The following is a 23,025-nucleotide window of genomic DNA, read 5'->3' on the forward strand; positions in this document are numbered from 1 at the left end:
CCCCCACCCCATGACCCCCGTACGGTAGCAGCCACTACTGATTGGACCCCATGCCACCTTTTTGAATATTGAAATGCTCTGAAGTGTCTGAGAGTGGTCTACAATTCCAACAATAAATAAATAGGTAAGTAAATAAATAAATACTTAGGGCCTGATTACAAGTATAGGTGTTACTTATTGCACATGATTAATATTGATACCACGGGGTATGTAACCTATCGAGAGCGATAAATACCACCTATTACGAATTGTTGGGGAATAACATGAGGAAATTTAACTAAGGATTAAAATCCTACCCACCAATAAAATAACTTCCTCTACTACTGAGATAAACCAAAATATCTCCCGCACAACAAAAATGAAGCCACACATACTTTTTTATTGTATAGGTTCATCCGTCGAAACCAAGGAAACGTTTTTATGGCTGAAGAGCTGTCGAGAATGGCATTGCGGGTATCAATGCCATGCTGTAGGAGGAAGTGGCATACATGATACTGACGTGCCTTTAATCTTTTTTTTCCAATGGTTGCTCGTGTTCATTTTAGAAGGAGAAGACAAATGTAGATAAGAACTTTGCAATGCCTTATAAAGTTTCATTTCTTGAATATAAGTCAATCAAAAAAATGCTAACGTACTTCGCCACTAAAATCTAGTTCGAACCTTAAAGCCTTCAGATCTTTCCGTTTCATGACATTTAATTACGGAATCTGAAACACGTCAGAGACAATCGGGAGCACATAACGATTCGATCCGAATTGTTTACAAATGAATTACAGACTCAATCGTGCCAGGTGTGAGAAGTTGAAGCGTTTATTGATCACTCTGCATGAGTCGAAGGAAGGCATTGACATAGAAATGCAAAGTTTGCATTGCTAGAGACAAAATCAATCGAGGCAGTTGAAAAAAACAGTGCATGTCATCTCTCTCCCAAAACTGGCTGCATGTAAGAGAAATACAATACAAAAAATATTAGGCCTTTGCATAGAAAAAAAAACTCTTAATCATGGTGACAGACTATGCTTATTAGGTGACTGAGATAGCATACAAATAATATTCTGGAGTCTGTATACTGCAACCATCTAGATTTAGTGTAACCAAATTTTTTTTCAAATGTTGAAATATTCCACCAAAAGCAATGGCGTCTGTTCAATAATTAATTACTATACTACTATTTATTAATAAAAAGAAAGAGAAAAACCCAAGCCGATCTTCCTTTGACCTTATTAAAGAACATATACTCTATCTAAAAACATAAAAAATAAATGTGCAAACGTAGTAACATAATAAACACAAATGTGCTGCATTTCACAAATTCCAAGTCACTCTGAAGTGGCCAAGCAATTCCCATTCGCCCAACATTTAAGACTAGCAATATCTCTCTGGCACACTTTAAATCTAAAGCTACATTAACCCTTTTAAATACCTAACGTTTTACAAACTCCAGTTTCATAGACGACCTTCCTTTCCTAGTTTTGTTAAAACACGTCAGCAAACACTAAAAGCCGAGTGTTTCAAAACTCTAAAGCAAGTAAAACTTAATGTTTTCCCAGATAAATTTATCTTCAAAACAGATATTCACAATCCTTAAGGGATTAACACATTTACTCCAATTCCTGTGTCTATCTTTAGCTGTCAGCTTCCCCCGTCAGCAGCCATATTCCATCTTGCTTGGCATCGCTGTCTGGCAGCTGGAAGGTGGGGTGAACACAGAAGGGTCACTTATGCCCAGCTGTAGATCAAAGAAGCGGGTGGAGGTGGTCACGCTGTAATTTCTGGTATAGGTTTCCTGGACTGGGTAACAGTCCTTGACTGTGTAAACTCCAACCCAGTTTTCATCTGCAATGAAACAGATTTGAACATAGTTAATTACTAGCATGAATAGTTCCTAATGCAGTAGCAATAGTAATGTGAGAACCTTGACATTTAGCGCACTAATCCTTTCCTTTAATGATCTATTTATATAAAGCACTTGCAAACATTCTAGACATCTTTATTCAGTTCAAAAAGGAGGGAAAAAAAAGAACCACCAACGATCAATGTTTTCTTCTGAACACCAGGCTCTACGGGGAAATAAAACATCAAGACTTTTTTTTTTTTAACAATATGTTATGTTCCTCAATTGAAGCAAAAAATGACTGCAAAGCAGATCTTTCACGCTTTCTCTATGTTACACTGAAGATTTTTACTTTCAGTAAGCACCTAAATAACATCGTTGCTTTATATCTCAAATTATACCACATGCACAGTTTTGGTTGAGCAGTCTCTGGAATGATGCATTTTCTCTTACAAAGCAAAGCTTTGAAAAGGCAGTGGGACTCTGTCAGAGACTAAGGAAACTTCAAAATGCAGAATTTTATGAGGATGCTTCTCCTTGGACTCTTTGATATATAGCCTCACACTCACCTCATTCCCACAAAAGAGCCCTTGGGTCTATCAAAGGAATAAAAGAGAAAAAAAGAGAAACAGGCTGTCCAAAAGGGGAGGGGAATTTCCCTTCCTATGTATATTACATGTTTATTCTACATGATTGATTTGTTTTGAGTTATCACATCTCCCCCCCCCGGTGCCTTGCGGCACTCAACGCTACTGCGCGGGAAGCACTGCGGTTACCCCATGTGGTCAAGGCGTCTCTAACTTGATTTCTTCATTTGTGAAGAGTGCTCACTGTTGCATTTTGGATTCACTCCATGGTTATTACTCACTTTAGTACGAGGTCTTGCAAAACGCGGGAAATTATATTTTGCCAGCACTAACTTTCTTTTAGTCCAACTATATGGTATTTTGTTACATAAATTATTACCTCGTATTTCATCAAACACCCGTTATGGGCCATTATACTACTGTCCGATACCAACTGAGTTACTCCTTTGCACTCTGGTATGGTTGGACTGGTATCTGTTTTGCGCTGGTTCTTCAAACACTTTTTCACCTTCAAACAGCCATCTGTCAATGACATGAGATGCTGAAGCTCTAATCATCTACAAACTATACTATCATTTCATGAAAATAGATGTGTTCTCCACACTCCACCATGCTTCTTTGCTTTTAATTAAACCCCCTTTTAGATCTTCTGGCTCGATAACGCCTGTCCTTTACCACTTAGGTAGGAGTCGCGTATGCTCCTTAAGCAATTCTGCTAAGGACAGCTGGAGTACTGTGCCTGGCTCTTGCAGGTGGGTGCCTTTACATTTTTATACACAGTTCCAGGACACGATTTTACGGTGTCCCAAGTTTGGTTAGAAACTTTGTTCCACTGGCCCCGTTTGGCCTCACTTCTGGGTACATAACCTTGGATTTACCTAGTCCCTATTAAATATCTGTGAATCACTGGCAGATAATGTGTTTTACACTAGATTATTTGGCTGACTGAATTTAAATTTCACCTTGCTTTATAAATTATTCGGCTTGTTATGTCTTTTTGTTCCCCTACAGGTACAACTGATGCATTCAACTATCTGGTTATCTCTAGATCACTGGTCTAGTACTACAAACCATTCATTGACAAACTTGCAGTTATTGTCACACCTATTTTCAATTTGGTTTACGGTTCTTGACATCACCCACACAGCAGTAGCGATATGTAATCCCGAAGAAGGCCACAACAATCTCTAGGTCATATGCCAAAACATGTTGATCTAATTCAGTACGATTTGATCTAATGGTCGTATATCCTTCCTCTTGTTGTTTTTAATCCTAGCACAAGGCAGCCAGAATAAAGCAATGTGGTAAAACTTGTTATTTTTAACCCAGTCCACCACTAGCACAGTACCCCTCACTCCACCTTGCTATCTCACATTGGGTTTTAGTAATAACCCCTCTGAAAACTAAAACACCCCTGAGCTCCTCCTTTGCAGCGAGGGAGTCGTTTCCCGCACCATGACTAGGCTTCATGGTGCAAGGAGGATTCCAGCTGATTAAGCATGCCACCTCGGGTGGGTGAGGGAAACCGTCCTTTAGAGGGAAATCCCCCTCCCCTTTTGGTCAGCCTCATCCTCGGTTTCTCTGTTTTATTCCTTTGATAGACTTGATGGCTCTTTTGTGTGATTGATGTTTAATATTGGGGAGTCAGCCCTCTCAGTTCTCTAAATCTCCTCAGGCCCACCTTGTGTGTATACACTCACACTCTACCTATCTGCATGTGTCTGCTGGCACCTGTATCTTACTTAGTGCAGGGCTTTGAAGAAAGAAACAGAGTACACATTTTTTTCACCAACTATTTCTCATAAGCTGTCAACAATTGTTGTTGCAAGATTGTGCAAGTATGTGCCTGTATCTGGGGATCAACTAGTGGAGCCAAAACCTCTTGAGTGGCTGATAGTCCTGAGGGCAAAAATGTGTCATCGCTTCTACTCTTGCTAGTCTGGTATGATAATAAGTGTAATAATTCTGATAAATAAGTAGGACTGTCCCTTATTTAAATTTCAGCAATTGGGTTGTGCACAGATTGGGCTGCGGATTACAAAATGTGTTTATCTTCTTCTTAAAACGTTGAGATAAAGTTACAACTAAAATATACTGATCCCTTTCCAGTTAATACAATTATCTATGCAGTAGAAGTAAATATATCTCTGCCTGACCTATTAGAGATCCACCCAGTGTATCATGTATCTTTGCTGAAAACAACTAAGGTTGCCTCCTCCTATACTTTTCAATTTGGTACATGGTGAAGCTGAAGTTGAGCTATGAAGTACATTTGATTCCAAATAGAGACTTTAGGCATCAGGGTTCTGAGGACAGCTCAGGAGAACCGGTAATATCTATGATGCAATCTTTGTTAGTTGATTTCATCAACTACACCCTAAGCAGCCAATATAAACAATTTACCAAACTATAGAAAACACACACGTGGTTATTCTGCATGTGCATTCAGTCGCTACTATTCCGCAGTAAACACTTGATTTAAGACACAATTTAACTTTTACCTATTTTTTCAAATTTGGTCCAAACTACTTTTCACAGTATTCAGTCTACTTGATGTAATATACATCATACCTCTCAGAAGCTAATAGAGAGCTGAATTGTGGAAGAGATAGTGCATGTCTAACATGAGGAGTGCGCTTATGAGGATCAGTTGAAAAAGTAGCATGCGTGCATTTGATTGTGTTCAGCTGAACTGCAGAGCATGGAACATTTGAAAAGCCACAAATATGTACAGCAGTGTCCAGGGCACTGAAATAGGAGATTTCTCTGTAGTTCTTTAAACTAGCATAAACTAAGTAGAAATTGGAAAAACAAAGGAGAGCACAAAGTACTTCATTCTTCGATTCTGGACCAGAAGCGCCTTCAAATTTTTACCACTGATTGCCGTAACTGGATTACTTGCTTGACTAATTAATTTTTTGAGTATATGGGCCTGCTATTGAGTGATCTGATTTGGATGCGATAATCCGGCACCAAAGTATTCCATATTTATTGGATGCGATAATCATTACATATTCAGAGTTTCAGGGAAATAAGATGGAGATTTTGGTGCTTACTGCACCAATATCTGCATGGCAAATACCATGCTGTTTTCCACTATTAAATAATCGCAGGTTTGACTTGCTGACATTTAACAAAGGGTGAGGTATTTAATGCACCCATTAAATACTCTGTGACGGAAGTACCACACAGCCCTGAATTCTAGAAATTTGCACAGAATTCGAAAAACAGAGACTCGCTCATAATGATGACCTACAAACGTATTATCAACATTTAAGTTTTTGGTGCATGTGAGTTGACTTATATTTGACAAAAGTACACCCTAAAATAGGCATTCTCAAAATATATCCATCGATGTATTATATCTGTCATGAGTTTGTAGATATTAGTGAGCACTAGAAGCTTGATGTTACAACTCACATGTATGTTTTGTTTTAACTTCCACCAAGGACTGAGTGAATGTATTACAATGCTTGATTTACTGCAGGCACACTAGCCCGTGGCAAACAGATAATTGTCATTGTCTCGAGCATGAGTACTAGCAAACATTTGCGATAAGGCCACAAAGTATGTGACCGAGGGGCGCACTGATGCTAGCAAGAAAGCGGTAAAGGGTCCAGTTGGGTCAAGGATTGTGTAAGGTGTTGGACGGGAACGCAGGGCATGTACATCTAGTGGCTAAATTGCACAATGTGAAAACAGAAAATCTGGGATCAATTCTGGCTTTCCTCTTTTCCAACCTGTGCGATTCTAGGCATGTTTTTCTTCACTTTGCCTGCTTTTTCTTCATTATAGAATATAAGAGGACCTCGAAATACATTTCAGAATGTGCGCTGTCCAAACTCTTTTCCTGTGTTTGATTATAATGTTGTCCACGTATATTAGAAACCTAGGCCACCCACAGGTTGCACACAACAACTAACTTGCTTCTTATTTCACAATTGGCATTGTTGTGGTGGGGAAGCATGAATGTTTCTAAATTCATTTTTGAAAATTATCACTTAAAAATATCTCTCAATGCAGTGTATGGTAAAACGCTTCTGCGTGTTAATGAAATAGATTTTTTTAAACTCTAAAAAACATAATCAGAGTTTTACACATTTGTTGCAAGATGTCTTTAAAAATAAAGGTGTTCCTAAAGTTAAGTGTTGCAGGACACCACCTTAGGTACTTCATAACTTCAGTTAACCTGCAAATAAATGCTTGATCGTTAATTAATTATTTTTTTTTAGAATATTTGTGCTTAGTAAGTAAACAGCAGCCCGTGCAAATCCGAGGGGTGGTTCCATCATGCGCTCCATGAACTATAAGCAATGTCATTGGATACACACACTCAACTCACTACAGGATGGGCTGAATGAGACTGAGGAAATCACCAGACAAATGGGACAGCTATAACAATCAGTGCCCCTTAGGTCCCGTTGATTTGAGTAGTCGTCACTATGAGTTGTAAACACAAGAGAGTACCCCACTATCACCAGGGAACAGGGTACAGTGACAACTTAGTCAAAGGGAAATCCCTGGGTGTACACTAAAGCAAGTACGTGTTATGTTGCTATATAGATTCTACACAATCATACACACATTTTTTCTAAATATATCAAGGGAAAATTATATAAAAATTAAACATTAGACATAGATTTCCACACTAAAAATGAACATTCACAATCTTTTTATTGTTTATAAAAGTGAAGACCTCTCTTCACAAAAGGATAAGTTAAAAATTCAAAGAACACTCTTTGAACAAGTACAATAAAAATAGACAGTTAATGACAAATCATTACTCACATAGTCCAAAACAATATCACAATCATTAAAATTATACAACAAGAGATAAAGGAGAAAAATAATCAATAAAAATACAATACAAAAATGCAATCGGATCCTTTTCACAAACCCCCTACCACTGTGGCCTTAAGATTCTCCCGCCCCTATTATTATAGATCCACTGGTCTTTCTTTGATATTGGTGGCACAGTAAACAGTATCAATAGTGCATGAATATCTGTTACTTCCTTGACCTTGTCTGGATTCTAGTACAGTAAAAAGTGCGTCGACGCGTTTCGGTGTTATATTACTTGATGTTGTAACACCTTCATCAGAACATGCCGTCTCTTTGGGGTCACCGGCTTCTAGGCTTATACTTAAAAATCTCCTGTAGGTATTGTAGGAGTCCTCCAGGAAAAACAGCCGTCAGGAAGGCCTCCTCCAGATGATAACTGTTGTTTGATTGAAATACCTAAAACTCGTATTCCATGCTCTATTAGGTGACCTTATTACACACGTGTATTAAGAATGCCCTTAAGTATACTGAATATGTTTCACGTTGCAACCAACATATTGGGTAACATCTCTAATCTACCCTTTGCTCACTACCTTTTAAATGTGTGTTTTAACATGTCACAACATCATTAGCCAAGGAACGACAGACAGTTAAAACTCTCACTCCATGCTTTGTCAGATATCACATTAGGAGAAGACCGTGATACATTCATAGAAACATCCATTGATCCTCTGTATGGGGCTCGCAGTTATTATTTGACTTCGACGGGGAAAGGGTTGCTCAGCAACCGGTAACGCTTTCCTCCATATGGGGCACGCAGTCATCGTTTGGCTTCGACGTTGCAAGGTTTTCTTAGCAACCGGCAACGCGTGAGTGACGTAACAGCGTCCTCGCGCTTGCTACCCCGGTTTTAACCAGTAAAATTATTCACACGCTGTCACTAACGCGAAGCCGACCCAGGATAGAGCATATTGCATCGCCGGCTCGAGCAGTTCCACGGATGCTTTTAGGACCATACTAAACATAAGAAATCCTTTTTGGAAGGTAAGCGGATGGGCAACTCCTGCAATTTTACCACCCGAAACTACATTAGTTCGGTAGTCGTACTCCGTTTATGCACAAAGCTAAACATTGCCCCTTCCTCCGTAGTGAAGTCTTGATACATTATCAGCGCATACGCTGGATGCTGCAAGAAACTTGAAGAGATCTTGACATTAGATGGGGAATTGACATGAACCATCGAGGTAAGCGGAAAGAACGTGACCGCTGCTCGATACTTGTAGTGTAATGAACTGTGCACGACTTTTCAGGAGGAACTAATTAGGCAACATTCTGCTCCACAGAACCTTTACCCAAGAAGTCATATCTCTTGTTTGATTAGCTACTCCATAGGAGAACCCGGCTGGGTCTACTTGGAGGTGAGTTGGCAGCACTTTGCGCCGCCTTTTTAAGTTTTTTTTTTCAATATTTTATTGAAAAAACAAAAAAAAGCAGAGTCAGCATCCAGTAATTGAGCAATACAATACATAATCAAATAAATCAGGCACATACAGAAAGAAATCACTTTAAAGATCATTACATCTTCTCGATCCAGCCTTATCCATTGCCATTTCCACCGAGGGGGAGGTACAGATTTCGCCTCTATAAACATTCCAGTGTCCCCATTTTTTATCCCACTTCTTGGGGCATCCTCTGATCTTAAATACAGATTTTTCAGCCAGCATGCATTTATCCATTTCTGCCACCCAACCCACCAGGAGAGGCCTCTGGGGGGCACCCCAGAGCATTGCCACTGCTCGCTTTACTAACAGGAAACCCAGGGTCACCCACTGAAGCTCCATCTCAGCGAGGTCCATTGCACCCCATATATTAAGAAGTACTTCCTTAGGGGAAAGAGGAATGGGTTTTCCCACCGCCTCTGCCATTTTACGAACTGCCCTGTCCCAAAATTGTTGGATGACTGGACATTCCCAGAGGACATGGTAAAAGGTGCCAAGGCGGCCACAGCCGCGGAGACAGAACTCATCCGAGCGTCTCCCCAGTTTGGCCAGGAGAGGGGCAGACATATACGTTCTGTGTAGAATTTTCAATTGGATCAATCTGAAGTGGTGATTTATCGCCGTTTCCCTAGGGGACATGGGTGCCGATCTCCAGTCTTCCTCGTCTAGGTCCCCCACATCCTCCTGCCACTTGTCACGCAGGGCCTGGAAGGAGTCGGGCATATTGTTGCACAGTTTACGGTACGTACACGATATTGCCTTTGTCTGGAGTGGCTCTGAAAGTAGCCTATCTTCTAGGGGAGAGGCCTCCGGGAGGGAGGAGAGGTCTGGTACAGTGGTTGTGATAGCGTGTGTAATCTGGAGGTACCTGAATGCCTCAGATTGGGCAAGATCGTGCTTCTGTTGAAGTTCGGCAAAAGTCAATAGTTTCCCCTTGTGAATCAGGTCACCTAGAGTGGAGATGCCTATTGTGTCCCACCTGTCAAAGCCCTTGAGGTGACAAAGGGAACCTAGCTTTTGGGAAGCCCAGAGCGGGGTGGCTCGAGTAAATATGTCAGACCAACCCATGCTTTTAGTAGCACGGTGCCAGATAGCAATAGTTTGTGTCATGGGTGCCACATATCGGTTCCGGGGGAATTTGCCGTATAAGGCACCTAAGTAACCTTCCCGCCCTGCCTGATAGCGCTCTAAATGGAAAGCCGGGTTGGTAGGTGACCCGTGGATCCAGGAGTTGGTGGCCACCAGTTGGGAAGCCCAGTAGTAGAGGCGCATGTTTGGCAAGGTGATACCCCCATCGTACCATCCCTGAGTTAGTTTATTCAGAGCAATTCGAGGCGCCTTACCGTCCCATAGGAGGAGCCGCAAATCACCCTCCAATGCACGGAAAAAGGAGTCAGCAATTGGGTAAGGACAATTTTGAGGGACATACAAAAAACGCGGGAGTGCCAACATTTTAAAGAGAGCCGCTCTGCCCGGGAGGGACAGGGGCAGTGTACGCCAGTGGGAAATGTCATTGTGGAGCCTTTGGAGCGGGCCCTTTAGGTTGTGCTCGAAGAAGAGCTTGGGGTCAGGAGACACAAAAATACCCAGGTACTTGAAGCCGTCTTTGGCCACTGCAATGGAGAACCCTCTTGTAAGGATGGGTGGAGGGCCATGTAGACAAAACAGGGCTGACTTGGACCAGTTGATTGAGAAACCAGAGTATTTCCCAAAATTCCCAATGACATGAAAGAGACTATTAATGGAGGATCTGGGAGAGGAGACATATACAATAATGTCATCTGCATATAGGGATATTTTGTCAATAGTATAGTCGTTCCATCTCAGCCCTTTAATTGAGGCATCTGTACGGATCCAATGAGCTAGAGGTTCCAGAGTGAGCGCAAATAGTAGGGGGGAGAGGGGACATCCCTGCCTGGTTCCTCTATGCAATTGGAATTTCCTGGATGTATGGGCGTTGACTCGCACCTGGCCTAACTGAAGAACCGGGCTTTTTAGTACCCAGCGGCGCCAGGGGCACGCCCAAAGTCTTCGGGTTCACCTGTCTTAGAATACAGAGACACGAGGTACTTCTTGGTGGCGTCAAAGATCGAATTTATTGGTTGCAACCAGAAACAGAGGTCCACGAAGTACAACACTGCGTATATTCGTAGGAGACTGCTCAAATTTGCAAAAACGAGTCATCCCTTTTATGCCAAAAACCCACATTCTGGACAAACACCCATTATTTACAATTTGTCCAATCATAGGCATTATTACAGAAGGTATCGCATAACGACAAACCCACTTTTCGGTTGTCCAGCCCACCATCAATTATACAGAAAAGCCCAACATTCCTTCTTACATAAGTCGGACAATACCCATAATAAAAGGACCACAACCCATGTCATAAAAGAGGCCATAAAGGAAGAAACAGAAACAGATACAGAGCAAAATAAGGGATGTGTGTGTATATCAAACTTTACAATGTCCTCTGCTCTGATCCTTAATCTTGATCAGCTATAGGGCAAGGAACTGGTTCAGCAAGGTCAGCTTCAGGCAACGAGGTCTGTTCACTTGGTTCATCCAAAAGTCAGCACGAACTCGAGCCGACGTGTACGTGTACCAAGGACTCGTTCGGCCGCAGTCGACGGCCTATGTGAGGGCAACCAAAGAATGGCTGCCATGCACAAAATGGAACCCATGGTCCGGAACGGAATCTACAGATACATAGTGAATCTGTAGGTCTAGCATGACGAGATCACTCGAACTTGCCGAACTCACTAGTTACGGTTTGCTACTATCAAATTCATAACAAAACCATGCTATTTATAAAACGGGTTCAGAATTCACGGAACCACAGACCCTCCTTTTGCCCTTACATAGGCAATCACTCAGTCTGCGTCTGAATCGATATCAATATTCATCAGATCATCAAGATGCTGCTGGAGCATCATCCAGTTAATCAGTACTTCTCTCGAGACAGGTCCTTTTACACACATAGTAGCACAAAGGCCATATATTGCAGGACCACACTGTACACAGAGACAACGTGAGAAAAGAATCGCTAAAACCATCCCGATGATCATCAGAATCTTCCATCCCCTAGTTGATAACAGCCCCCAGAACCATCCAGTCAACGACCAATCTCCTTTATCCACATTTATAGACTCGGAGATCTTATGTAACCTAGAAATGGCCTGGTATACTGTCGGAGCATTATCTGGTATGAAAACGCCGCAACTCGATTGGATCAATGTACATACCCCACCTCGGTCTGCAAGTATGACATCTAAAACCATTCGATTCTGTAATGTCATAAGGCGATCCGCTTGAAGCTCAGCGGTCAAATTACTAAGGGCACCGGAGTTTCATTTATGGTGGACTCGACCACTCTCGTCAATTGCCGTAGGTTTCTACTATTTGCCATAGGTCCCCAAAACGGTAGGAAACCCTTGAGAAAGTCTCCCACTTCTTGTCCCGTGGTATCTTCCTGATTGAAGACACCCCTAACGACTCTTGTTCTGTGGTAATCTGCAGCAGCAGTATACGTAGGAGGTAACAAATATGCAACATAACATGTCCCCGAAAAATCAGGAGGCAACCATGTGTATGCTCTATCATAGCAAACAAAATACGTGCCCTTAGCTGCTAAAAACGGTGGGGAAGTTTGGGACGCAAAGACATACGTCTGAGTACAAACACTCTTCCCTAACTGAGCTCTCGGATTCTTGCCTTTACCTTGCAGACAAAAATGACCATGATGGGGTATGATCCAAATCAGAGGTGACCTTTTTCGTCTCTGCTTTTCATTCAGACTAACACTATATCCAGTCATGTTCCATCCGATATAAGCTAATGCCTCATCCTTAGGAATAGTCTCATATGTATCAATATCTCTGATCATATCTGTTATTCCCTTCACCAAGACACTATTACTCGAGTTATCTTTCATGGAACGCAGGGGATAGACTTCGTTGGCATAAATAAACATCATCTGATATGCCCATACAGACCCTTTGTAACTGAATGGCAGAACCAAATAGGGAATACCTCTATCCGTAGTATGTGGCATAAGACCACACACCAAACAATTAGTGGTGTTCACTACCAACTGGTGTTGATGGAGAAGTTGTACGAAGGAATTATTAATGAATTCTGACCTTCTAATCAGTTCATGTTCAGGTAAAGTGTGGAACGAATGCAAAGAAATAGTAGTAGGGAAAGACATAGGTTGGGAGGTAGGTGCAAATGTTAATTGGGTAGCATAAACAATCCCACCCATCAGAGACAACATCATGCTAAAAAACCAAAAGACACGTTATTAAAAAACATTTGCTACGAATCAATTTACACAATTCTGTCTTAAAGTTCATTTTTGCAACAGCTCTCTCAATCTCAAAAAACTCCATCCTCTAACCGTGCTTTTCGCGGCAGTTGGTTTTCTTCGCTCAGGTGTGCGTCTATAAGTCTAGGGAACGCCCTAGAACAAACCAGAACCGTCGACCTTGCGTCTACCTGGTTTGCCACTCCAAGTTTTGATACCTCGACCCTACAGCTGAACCCGGATGGTGGTTCGAAAAAAGGAGGAGAAAAAAAAAAAAGAAAAAGACAGAACAAAGCGAAACAGTTTCTTGGATGAGAGAGTGCAGGAACGGCAGAAAGAGATTATTTTTTTATTAGTCCATTGTTTCTTGGTCGCAAATTATAACGGCCTTTACCAGGCACCGTCTGATCTCGGAACAACAACTCAGGCTCAGTGGTGTCCAATCTCAAGGACGGAGGCACAGCTGCTTGCAAGATATCGTCGTCCTCTCGCTCAGACCTGGTCCCTACTAAGTGTGCATCGCTAAATGGCATCAATTTCGGCACTCTTTCTGTTTCTGAATCACCAATACCCTCACGGATCCACTGGTCGTACGGTAGAGGTAAAGGTACCTTCTTACAGTGTACACCGTGGATCCAATTTTTCTTGCCGTGGACTCTTACTGCTGTCCGTGTTGATAAAACTACTTGGTAAGGGCCGGTCCAACGGGGCTGAATGTTCTTGGTCCGCTGGAAATTGCGCACTAATATCCAATCTCCAGGATTGATGGTGTGACCTGGATCTTCAGATGCTTGTGGGAGGTTATCATAAACCTGTTGATGTAAAACGCGTAATTTAGTCGTCAGATCATACAAGTAATCAACCAACACAGGATATTCGATGTCGCTGAACTTCGTTGGTCTCGGCACTCCCCACACATTTGCCGGGCGACCAAACACAATTTCGTATGGACTAAGTCCTATTCGGGAATGCACTGTAGTTCTGGTTGACAAAAGTGCCAACGGCAACGCATCGGGCCATTGAAGACCAGAACTTGCCTGGATCTTGGCTAACTTAAGCTTCAGAGTACCATTATAGCACTCGACTAAACCAGCTGATTGGGGGTGATTCGCAGCATGAAATTTCTGCCTTATGCCCAAACCCTCACACACTCTCTTCATGATCTGGCCCACAAACTCACTTCCATTATCAATCCATACCATTCTTGGCAAACCAAACCTAGGGAAGAATTCCTTGAGCAGAACTTTAGCTGTGGATACAGCAGTGTTATCCTTTAGGGGATAAGCCTCTACCCATCTTGAAAAGGCACAGACAACCACCAGGACGTATTTCAGATTGTTACATCTCTCCATGTGGATAAAATCCAATTGCAACACCTCGAACGGATACGTCGGAGGCGCGAAGTGACCAGCTGGAGTTGGGGTTCCCTTGCCAGGATTATGCATCAGACAAACCATGCAGTTCTTGACCAGATTCTCCGCACACTTAGGAATTCCACCATTCTGCCACACTGGAGCCAACAACGTACAAATCCCTTTCGCACTAATGTGAGCCATTCCATGTGCCATCGTAACCACTGCAAGCACATACGCATCAGGCAACAACCATCGCGGGTGTTCCGACAATTCAATCCAACAGCCAGTCGAATCCAACATTCCCGTACTCTCTCTCCACACACTCAATTCTTTCTCAGTAGCTTCAGCCTGAATCAGTTTCACACTCTCTATTGTGTCTTCACATATTCCTCTATCCGGAACCCATCTCGCTGGACCTGCAACATACATTCATCTCGTCACATCTTTTGCTGTTTCTCTCGCTACTTCATCCGCAAACGCATTACCATGACTAACGTCATCTGTAACCTTCTTATGTGCACTGCATTTCACAATCGCAACTTGCGTCGGCAACGTAAGCGACTCAAGAAGTTAATTCACCAACTGTCCATGCTGAATCTTCGTACCATGGGAAGTGAGGAATCCACGTTCCCTCCACAATCGCCCAAAGCTATGGGCGACACCAAACGCATATTGACTATCGGTATACACAGTCAATCTTCTTCCTTTGGACAACACACACGCTCTTGTCAGTGCAATCAATTCTGCTGCTTGAGCTGAATTCTGTGGAATACGTGAAGCTTCAACGATCGTATGCAAAGTCGTAACCGCATACGCTGCAGTCGTATCGCCATTTGGAAGCTTAAAGCATGAACCATCTACCCATAAGGTACCGTCAGGATTCAAAAGAGGAGTATCTTTTAGGTCAATTCTACCCTTCGTCTCTTCCTCTGTCCTGAGACAGCAATCATGTGGCTCTTGAACATCTGTCTCTACAGAAATCGGCAACAACGTGGCTGGATTCAACGTGTTGCATCGCTTTATGTGCACATGACTCGCCAAAAGTGTCAGCTCATAACCTGACAACCGCGCACAAGCCAAATGCTGAGTCTTCGTTCTGTTCAATAAAGTATCCACCGCAGGTGGAACCATCACAACCAACGTATTGTCCATCACCAAACCAGCAGACTGTCGAATAGAAACAGCCGCTGCCGCTGTAGCTCTCAAGCAACTCGGCAATGCTTTAGCTACCGGATCCAAAGTTGACGAGAAATACGCACATGGACGCTGCTTGTCACCAAACTGTTGCGTCAAAACTGACAATGCACAACCCTCTCTCTCGTGAACATAGAGTGTAAAAGGCTTACTGTAGTCGGGAGTACCCAACACTGGAGCAGAACACAATGCATCACGTAATCCAGAAAAACTTTTCTGACATTCGTCAGACCAAGGAAGAGGATTTGGAGTATCCTTAAGAGTAAGTGCCAACAGAGGCTTCGCAAGTAATGAAAAATTTGGAATCCACTGCCTACAGTACGAGGTAATACCCAAGAAGGCACGCACTTCTCTCTGTGTGGATGGCACAGTCATTTGCACAATCGCTTGAATTCGTTCTGGGGTCAACCTTCTTCCCTCCTTCGACAAGAGATGACCTAAGTAGGTCACTTCTTGTCGACAATACTGCAACTTTGAAGGTGCCACTTTATGGTGAAGGTCACACAAATGTCGCAACAAAGAAGGAGTAGCTTCTTTACAAGTTTCCTCATCATCAGCAGCAACTAACAGATCGTCCACATATTGAATAAGGGCAGCCCCAGTAGGCAAAACAATCGCATCAAGCTGTGTTTTCAAAGCCTGACTATAGATGGAGGGACTTTCACAATAACCTTGGGGAGCGCGCTTAAACCGGAAGCTTCGGCCTCCTAAAGAGAAGCCAAAAATATCTCCACTCTCCTCGGCAATTGGAATACTGAAGAAAGCATTTTTCAGATCTATAACCGAAAACCAGGCAGCTGAAGCAGGAATCATAGTCAGCAAAGTAGTAATGTCCGGAACAACAGGAAACTGTGGCACGACAATCTTATTGACCTCTCGAAGGTCAATCACAAACCTGTAAACAGGCGGCTGAGAAGAGTCAGTACGCTTCAGAACAGGCAACACAGGACTATTACACACATTACCTCTTGTTTCTTCAATCACATCTTTCTCAATCAAATCATAGATGATCACTAAAAGCGCTCTTTCACCATCGCTAGATATCCTATATTGAGGAATATGTGGCAATTTAACATTCGCTTTAAGCGTTACAACATAAGGTGGAATCTCCAAAAGACCAACGTCATTAGGACCAGTAGCCCAAAGAGTATCAGGGAGAGAACGTAATTCCGGTGGAAGCCGGTCTTTAGACAAATACATCGGAGAGATCACTTTCTTACACAATGTAAGCTGCACTCCCGAAGGAGAACAATGCAATGTCGCATTCAACCATTTCAACAAATCCAAACCCAACAAATTCTCACCACAACCTGTCGTTAAAATAAGGGGTGCTTCCAATTCACAAGGCCCGATAGAAAGAGACAAAGAACTAGAAACTGGATTACGAACTGGGGCGCCAGAGAATCCTACCGAAACATTTGTTAAGCCAGACAAAGGTGCGCCAGGGAGTTTAGAGTGCATGATAGAACTCTTCGCTGCACCAGTATCCAAAAGAAAAGGCTCTACTACACTCGATGTGACTACTGCAACATAAGGTCCACTCTGGTCTACTGGAACTGACACTACTCCCTCCCTTGGTCCTCGGCTATCCTAGCAATCATTATAACCAGTACTCTCGCTCTCATCATAATAATCATCAGCATAATATTGAGCAGATCTGCCAGTCGGAACATTCTGCTGATCAAAATAATTCATAGAATTCTGTGGGGGAAAGGAACGCTCGTTCTGAGGACACGCGCCACGCCCTCTACCCCTCGATATTTGCTGTAAACCACCACGACCTCTTCGACCCGACATACCACTCGCACGTTGTCGTAAAACAGGACAATCACTCTTGAAATGCCCGTCCTCCCTACAATATGCACACTGATTCGGACCTAACGGCGGCCTTGGAGAAAAATACCCAGGCTTCTGTGATATCCTCTGAAACTGTGGCTGTTGCTGAAACTGCGAAAGTTGCTGTGGCTCTTGTTGAGTCGGGCGAGGCGGGTACGCCTGCTGCAACAGAACCTTTGTCTTTAAATCTTTAGTCTTTTTCTCTACTCTATCTTTCTCATCCTTGTCCCTATTCTCGTAGTACTGTGCAGTCGCCAATATCTGGGCCGATGAAGAAACAGCCCATGAACTCTCAGAATCTTTCAACTTATTACAAAGCTTGGGTAACAAATTAAAGACAAACTTGTCCACAAACAACCTCTGACCACCTTCCGTACTCATATCCTGACCACTATGATCTATAAATGTCTCCTCAAACCTAGTGAAGAAATCAGACACACTTTCATCTTTCTTTTGCTTACATGCGGCTAATTTATCCCAATTCACTCGTAAAGCCAGCATCATTGTCTTCATAAGATCGATAATCCTGCCAGGTAACTCGGCAACTAAAGGCTCAGGCTTAGCTCCACCCACCTGTCTACCATCCGCAGCAGCGATATTCACCCATGTATCACCTAACTCTGGCGCATGATCCTCATGACGAATCTTCGCCCACAAAGGTTGAGGAACTACGTTACCCAACAACATGTCAATGTCAGCTAAATTCATGATGCATGCGTCAACTGTCTGGGACAACTCCTTGTAATATCCAGCCAGATTCTTACGGCGATCAGGTAAAGACTGTTTAAGAGCCAAAACCTCAACTCTCTTCCACGGAACATGTACCCATACTCTTTGAAAATGTGCTGGTATAGCTGGGGGAACATTATTCGCACCAGCAGCTATCGCATCGCGCCATACTGGAGGAACTTCTCTCATCGGATACTGTCTCACTTTCCTCCTAACAGAGGGATCAGACTCAAACAGTGGCTGAGAAGGTAACTCGCTCCTAAACGCGAGTATCGTCGCAACTGCTTTCTCAACGCCGGGACCCACTATCGTCCCTTTCGCAAACTCGGACTGTACATTAAGTAACTCTAACGGGACCTGACCCGATTCATTATCTTCCCATTCCTCCCGGAGTAAAGTACACATAACATCAAAAACGTACCTTTGCTTCGTTGCCTCCCACTGCAGGAAGACATCCATAACTGACTCTAGATCATATCTCAAGATATTCGAAATCCATCTACGAGCCAAAAGATCTAACACTGCCCGTTCTTCGGGACCAGGAAGCTGGCTACGTAATTGTTTACGTGTAGAAACAGGGGTCATACTCAATGACCCAAAGAAAGGAGACAAAAGACCAGTAACAGTATCAGTCATTCTTTGTCGGGCAGAAGGAGAAGCTGTCATAAGGACAGGAGACAAAGTATTTTGAGGTGATAGAAACGTAGCAGTAGTAGTAGGAGAAGTGGAAGGTACAGTAGAGTGAGACAAAGAAGTTTGAGGCAGAACTGATAACAAAGTCGGCGGCCCCAGAGGAGGCTGCGCCGTAGGAGGAGAAACCAGCTGAGGAGGAGCAGGCGGCTGAGCAACAGCAGGAGGTTGCGGAGGTGCTGTAGCACTCTGCGCATAAGGGGGTGGTAATCTCAACAAATGTGACATCAAAGGATCCTTTTCAGGGTCCTTAGTTGCACTTTGTAGAAGAGATGGCAAAGCTGGATAACATTTATCAATGGCCATATTATGTTGCCTATGCAACTCCTCAATCGCTTGATCTTCTTCATTTTCTTTAAACTGCTTAGCAGCTTGCATTATCGATACACCCTTTTCTCTCTTATCTCTTTTAGCTTGTTTAATCTCTTGTTGTTTAGCTTCCTTTCGCCAAAGGCGGAAAGAGTCAAACATTGCCGGCCGGGCTTTCTTCCTAAATAATACAGCTTCCAAATTATTTAAAATCTCGGTATTAAAACTACCATGTTGAGGCCATCGTAAGACACCATCTTTCCTAGTGTAGAGGACCCATACTTCATTAAACATAATGGGACCCACGACATGTTTAGAATAGATCTCATAAGTCGGAGTTCCAACCGGAGGTATCGGACATGAGTCCTCCAACCGGGAATCCCTGTTATGACCACAACAAAATATCTTCCTAATTTTGCTAAGACCAGGCATCTTCGCTCACTAATCTAGCTTCAAACTTCAAGGGATTTATCACAAACGATAGTCTCGTAAATGTACGAGTCCCTCGGCTTTGGTAATTGCAAGAACCAAATCAAAGACCCAAAGAAACCCAAAACAAAGGACTGGGAGCGACCCACTTATACTTAGCTAAGGTATCAGTCACGCCACCAGAAGACCCATCTATCGTCTCGCCGTACAAATCATCACAAGGGGGGTGTCCAAGACAGGGCGACAGCCAGGGCAGCAGTCCTTCGTAGCCGTCAGGAAAAGCGGGAAGCCTTGCAGCAAAAACCTTCAGTCCACGTTCGACATACCGGGGTCGATGAAGTGGGGGCCCGCTTCCGGAATTTCCTCACAAAGCTCCTCGCAATCTTCGGGCTTGGACCGGTATAACTGAAGTCGCCCCGCATTGGGCGCCAACTGAAGAACCGGGCTTTTTAGTACCCAGCGGCGCCAGGGGCACGCCCAAAGTCTTCGGGTTCACCTGTCTTAGAATACAGAGACAAGAGGTACTTCTTGGTGGCGTCAAAGATCTAATTTATTTGTTGCAACCAGAAACAGAGGTCCACCAAGTACAACACTGCGTATATTCGTAGGAGACTGCTCAAATTTGCAAAAACGAGTCATCCCTTTTATGCCAAAAACCCACATTCTGGACAAACACCCATTATTTACAATTTGTCCAATCATAGGCATTATTACAGAAGGTATCGCATAATGACAAACCCACTTTTCGGTTGTCCAGCCCACCATCAATTATACAGAAAAGTTCAAACATTCCTTCTTACATAAGTCGGACAATACCCATAATAAGAGGACCACAAACCATGTCATAAAAGAGGCCATAAAGGAAGAAACAGAAACAGATACAGAGCAAGATAAAGGATGTGTGTGTATATCAAACTTTACAATGTCCTGTGCTCTGATCCTTAATCTTGATCAGCTATAGGGCAAGGAACTGGTTCAGCAAGGTCAGCTTCAGGCAACGAGGTCAGTTCACTTGGTTCATCCCAAAGTCAGCACGAACTTGAGCCGACGTGTACGTGTACCAAGGACTCGTTCGGCCGCAGTCGACGGCCTATGTGAGGGCAACCAAAGAATGGCTGCCATGCACAAAATGGAACCCATGGTCCAGAACGAAATCTACAGATACATAGTGAATCTGTAGGTCTAGCATGACGAGATCACTCGTACCTGCCGAACTCACTAGTTACGGTTTGCTACTATCAAATTCGTAACGAAACCATGCTATTTATAAAACGGGTTCAGAATTCACGGAACCACATAACAAGTCGGTGTAGAGCAGTCGGACCCACTGGATAAAAACCGGGCCAAAGCCAAATCGTTTCAAGACCTTAAACAGTTAGGACCATTCTATGGAGTCAAACGCTAGAGTGGCATCTAGGGACAGAATTGCGGCGTCCTCCTGTATGTAGGGTTGCCTGCCCAGTACGTTATGGAATCTGCGGAGGTTTAGAGCCGTGTTCCGGCCCGGAAGGAATCTGATTTATTTATTTTATTTATTTGCGAGTTTGTATAGCGCTGGAATCGACTCCAACTGGAGTATCTCTGCGCTTTTGGGCCGGTTTACAGACACAGGGGAGTAAGTATAGCTGGAGTTATATCTCATTTTTAAACAGCAGGGTTTTAAGGAGTTTCCTAAATTTGAGATGTACTGTACACTGTCTAAGAGTCAGGGGGAGTCGGTTCCACAATGTGGGTCCACAATGTGGGTCCTACTACAGATAGTGCCTTAACTCCGTGCCTAGCTTTATTGGCACAAGGTACTACCAGTAAATGGCTTGTGCTGGATCTGAGCAGTCTGGAAGGGATGTAGGGAGTGAATTTCTGTTTCAGGTAGGTAGGGCCTTGTCCGTTTATGCTCATATGAATGATACAGCATATTTTGAATTTTGCCCTTTGTCGTATGGAGAGCCAATGAAGAGCGGTTTGGATGCTGTTCTTGGAGGGGCATTCATAACCAGTCGAGCCGCCATGTTCTGGACTACCTGGAGTCTAGCCACCACGCCCTCGTTGGCAGAGAGAAGCAGGCCATTGCAGTAATCAATACGGCTCAAAACAAGGGCTTGCACTAGGGTCTTCCTGAAGGAGTCTGGCAATAGAGGAAAAACTTTCCGCAACATGCTAATGACATGAAAGCATGCGCCCGCAACGAAGTTGCTGTGTTGTTTTAGTGACAGATCCTGATCATCATGTACAAGGGAGGGGAGGACTGTGAGGAGTCTGGTGGCCAGAAGTTTGGCCAGAATCTTAACCTAAGCGTTAATGAGAGATATCGGCCTATAAGAGCCACAGTCAGTCAGTGGGTGGCTTATTGGGCTTATGGATAACTACTATGGAGGCTAGGCGTTGGTCCATTGGCAATCTGCCACGTTCAAGACTATCCTCAAACATAGCCTTTAGGTGAGGAATCACTTCTTGAGCCATCCCCTTGAGGAATTCAACGGGGATACCATTAGGCCCATAGCCTTGCCCGATGTTGATGTCAAAGAGGGCGCTTGTAAGCTCCTCGGTCGTGAGAGCATCGTCCAATTCCTCCCTATCCGAGTCGCAGAGAGTGTGTAAGTGTGTAAGCGCATGTTCGAGCAGGCTGCCTCTGATGTCAGGAATTTTCAGGAGCCAAGGGTTGATAATTATGGGACCTCTGGTCACCTGTCGATGGTAGGTGAGTTCGACAGTGAGGGGAGAGTGATCTGAGATACCCCGGGGGAGCCCCCTTGGATTGCGAAAGAGGTCTATATCTGCCGTGTGACAAAGGATATAGTCAATGCGGGACATACTGTTGTGGGCATTGGAATAATGTGTATAATATGGTATATCGGGGTGTGGCGCTCGCCAGAGGTCTTCTAAGCCCGTCGCATGCGTGAAGTCCAAAAGGTCTGAGCACTGTTTATGGGAGCTACGTTGGGGGGATCTATCTATAGCGTCGTCCATAGTCATATTAAAGTCCCCACCCACAACCAGTGTACCTTGGGGGAGGTCTAACAACAGGTGTTCTAAAATCATCAGGGCGTCTTTGCTCAAATGCTGGTGGGATGTAGGCTGAGTTAATGTTTAGATGTCGTCCCTCCCATGTGGTCTCGGCCACCGCGAAGCGGCCCAAGGGGTCAGCCCACGTTTTAGTACATGTAAGTGGAAGGCTTTTTTTGACAAGGATACCGGTGGCCCGGGAGCTGGAGGTGAAACCAGCATGAATCAATAGTTTGTACCCCCCTCGGTGAAGTGCTCGACACGTATTGCCCATCAGGTGTGTCTCTTGGAGTAATACCACATCGGGAGTGTGGCGTTTAAGGTATTGCATCGTCACTCCTCTCTTTATCTTGCTACCAACTCCATTGACATTCCACGTCATGAGAGTGAGCATCCTAGCATGGGAGTGCATCATGATGGGTTGTATAGTAAAAGACGTGGGGGCAGGATTATATCCCAAAGCTGTGTTAGT

The 23,025-nt window shown here is 43.7% G+C and overlaps 1 protein-coding gene across 1 annotated transcript in view; it reads right to left on the minus strand.

The window, feature by feature from the left end:
- Positions 1-787: 787 nt before the first annotated feature.
- Positions 788-23,025, minus strand: part of EPDR1 (ependymin related 1) — a 166,706-nt gene continuing 144,468 nt past the window's right edge. The window contains exon 3 of the mRNA XM_078688214.1: positions 788-1,836. Within this exon, the coding sequence (XP_078544340.1) occupies positions 1,646-1,836 (191 nt within the window). The 3' untranslated portion in view covers positions 788-1,645. The remainder of the gene's footprint in view (positions 1,837-23,025) is intronic.

The sequence above is a fragment of the Lissotriton helveticus genome, chromosome 4_1 (assembly GCF_964261635.1).
Source record: "Lissotriton helveticus chromosome 4_1, aLisHel1.1, whole genome shotgun sequence".
In the NCBI taxonomy this organism is placed as follows: domain Eukaryota; kingdom Metazoa; phylum Chordata; class Amphibia; order Caudata; family Salamandridae; genus Lissotriton; species Lissotriton helveticus.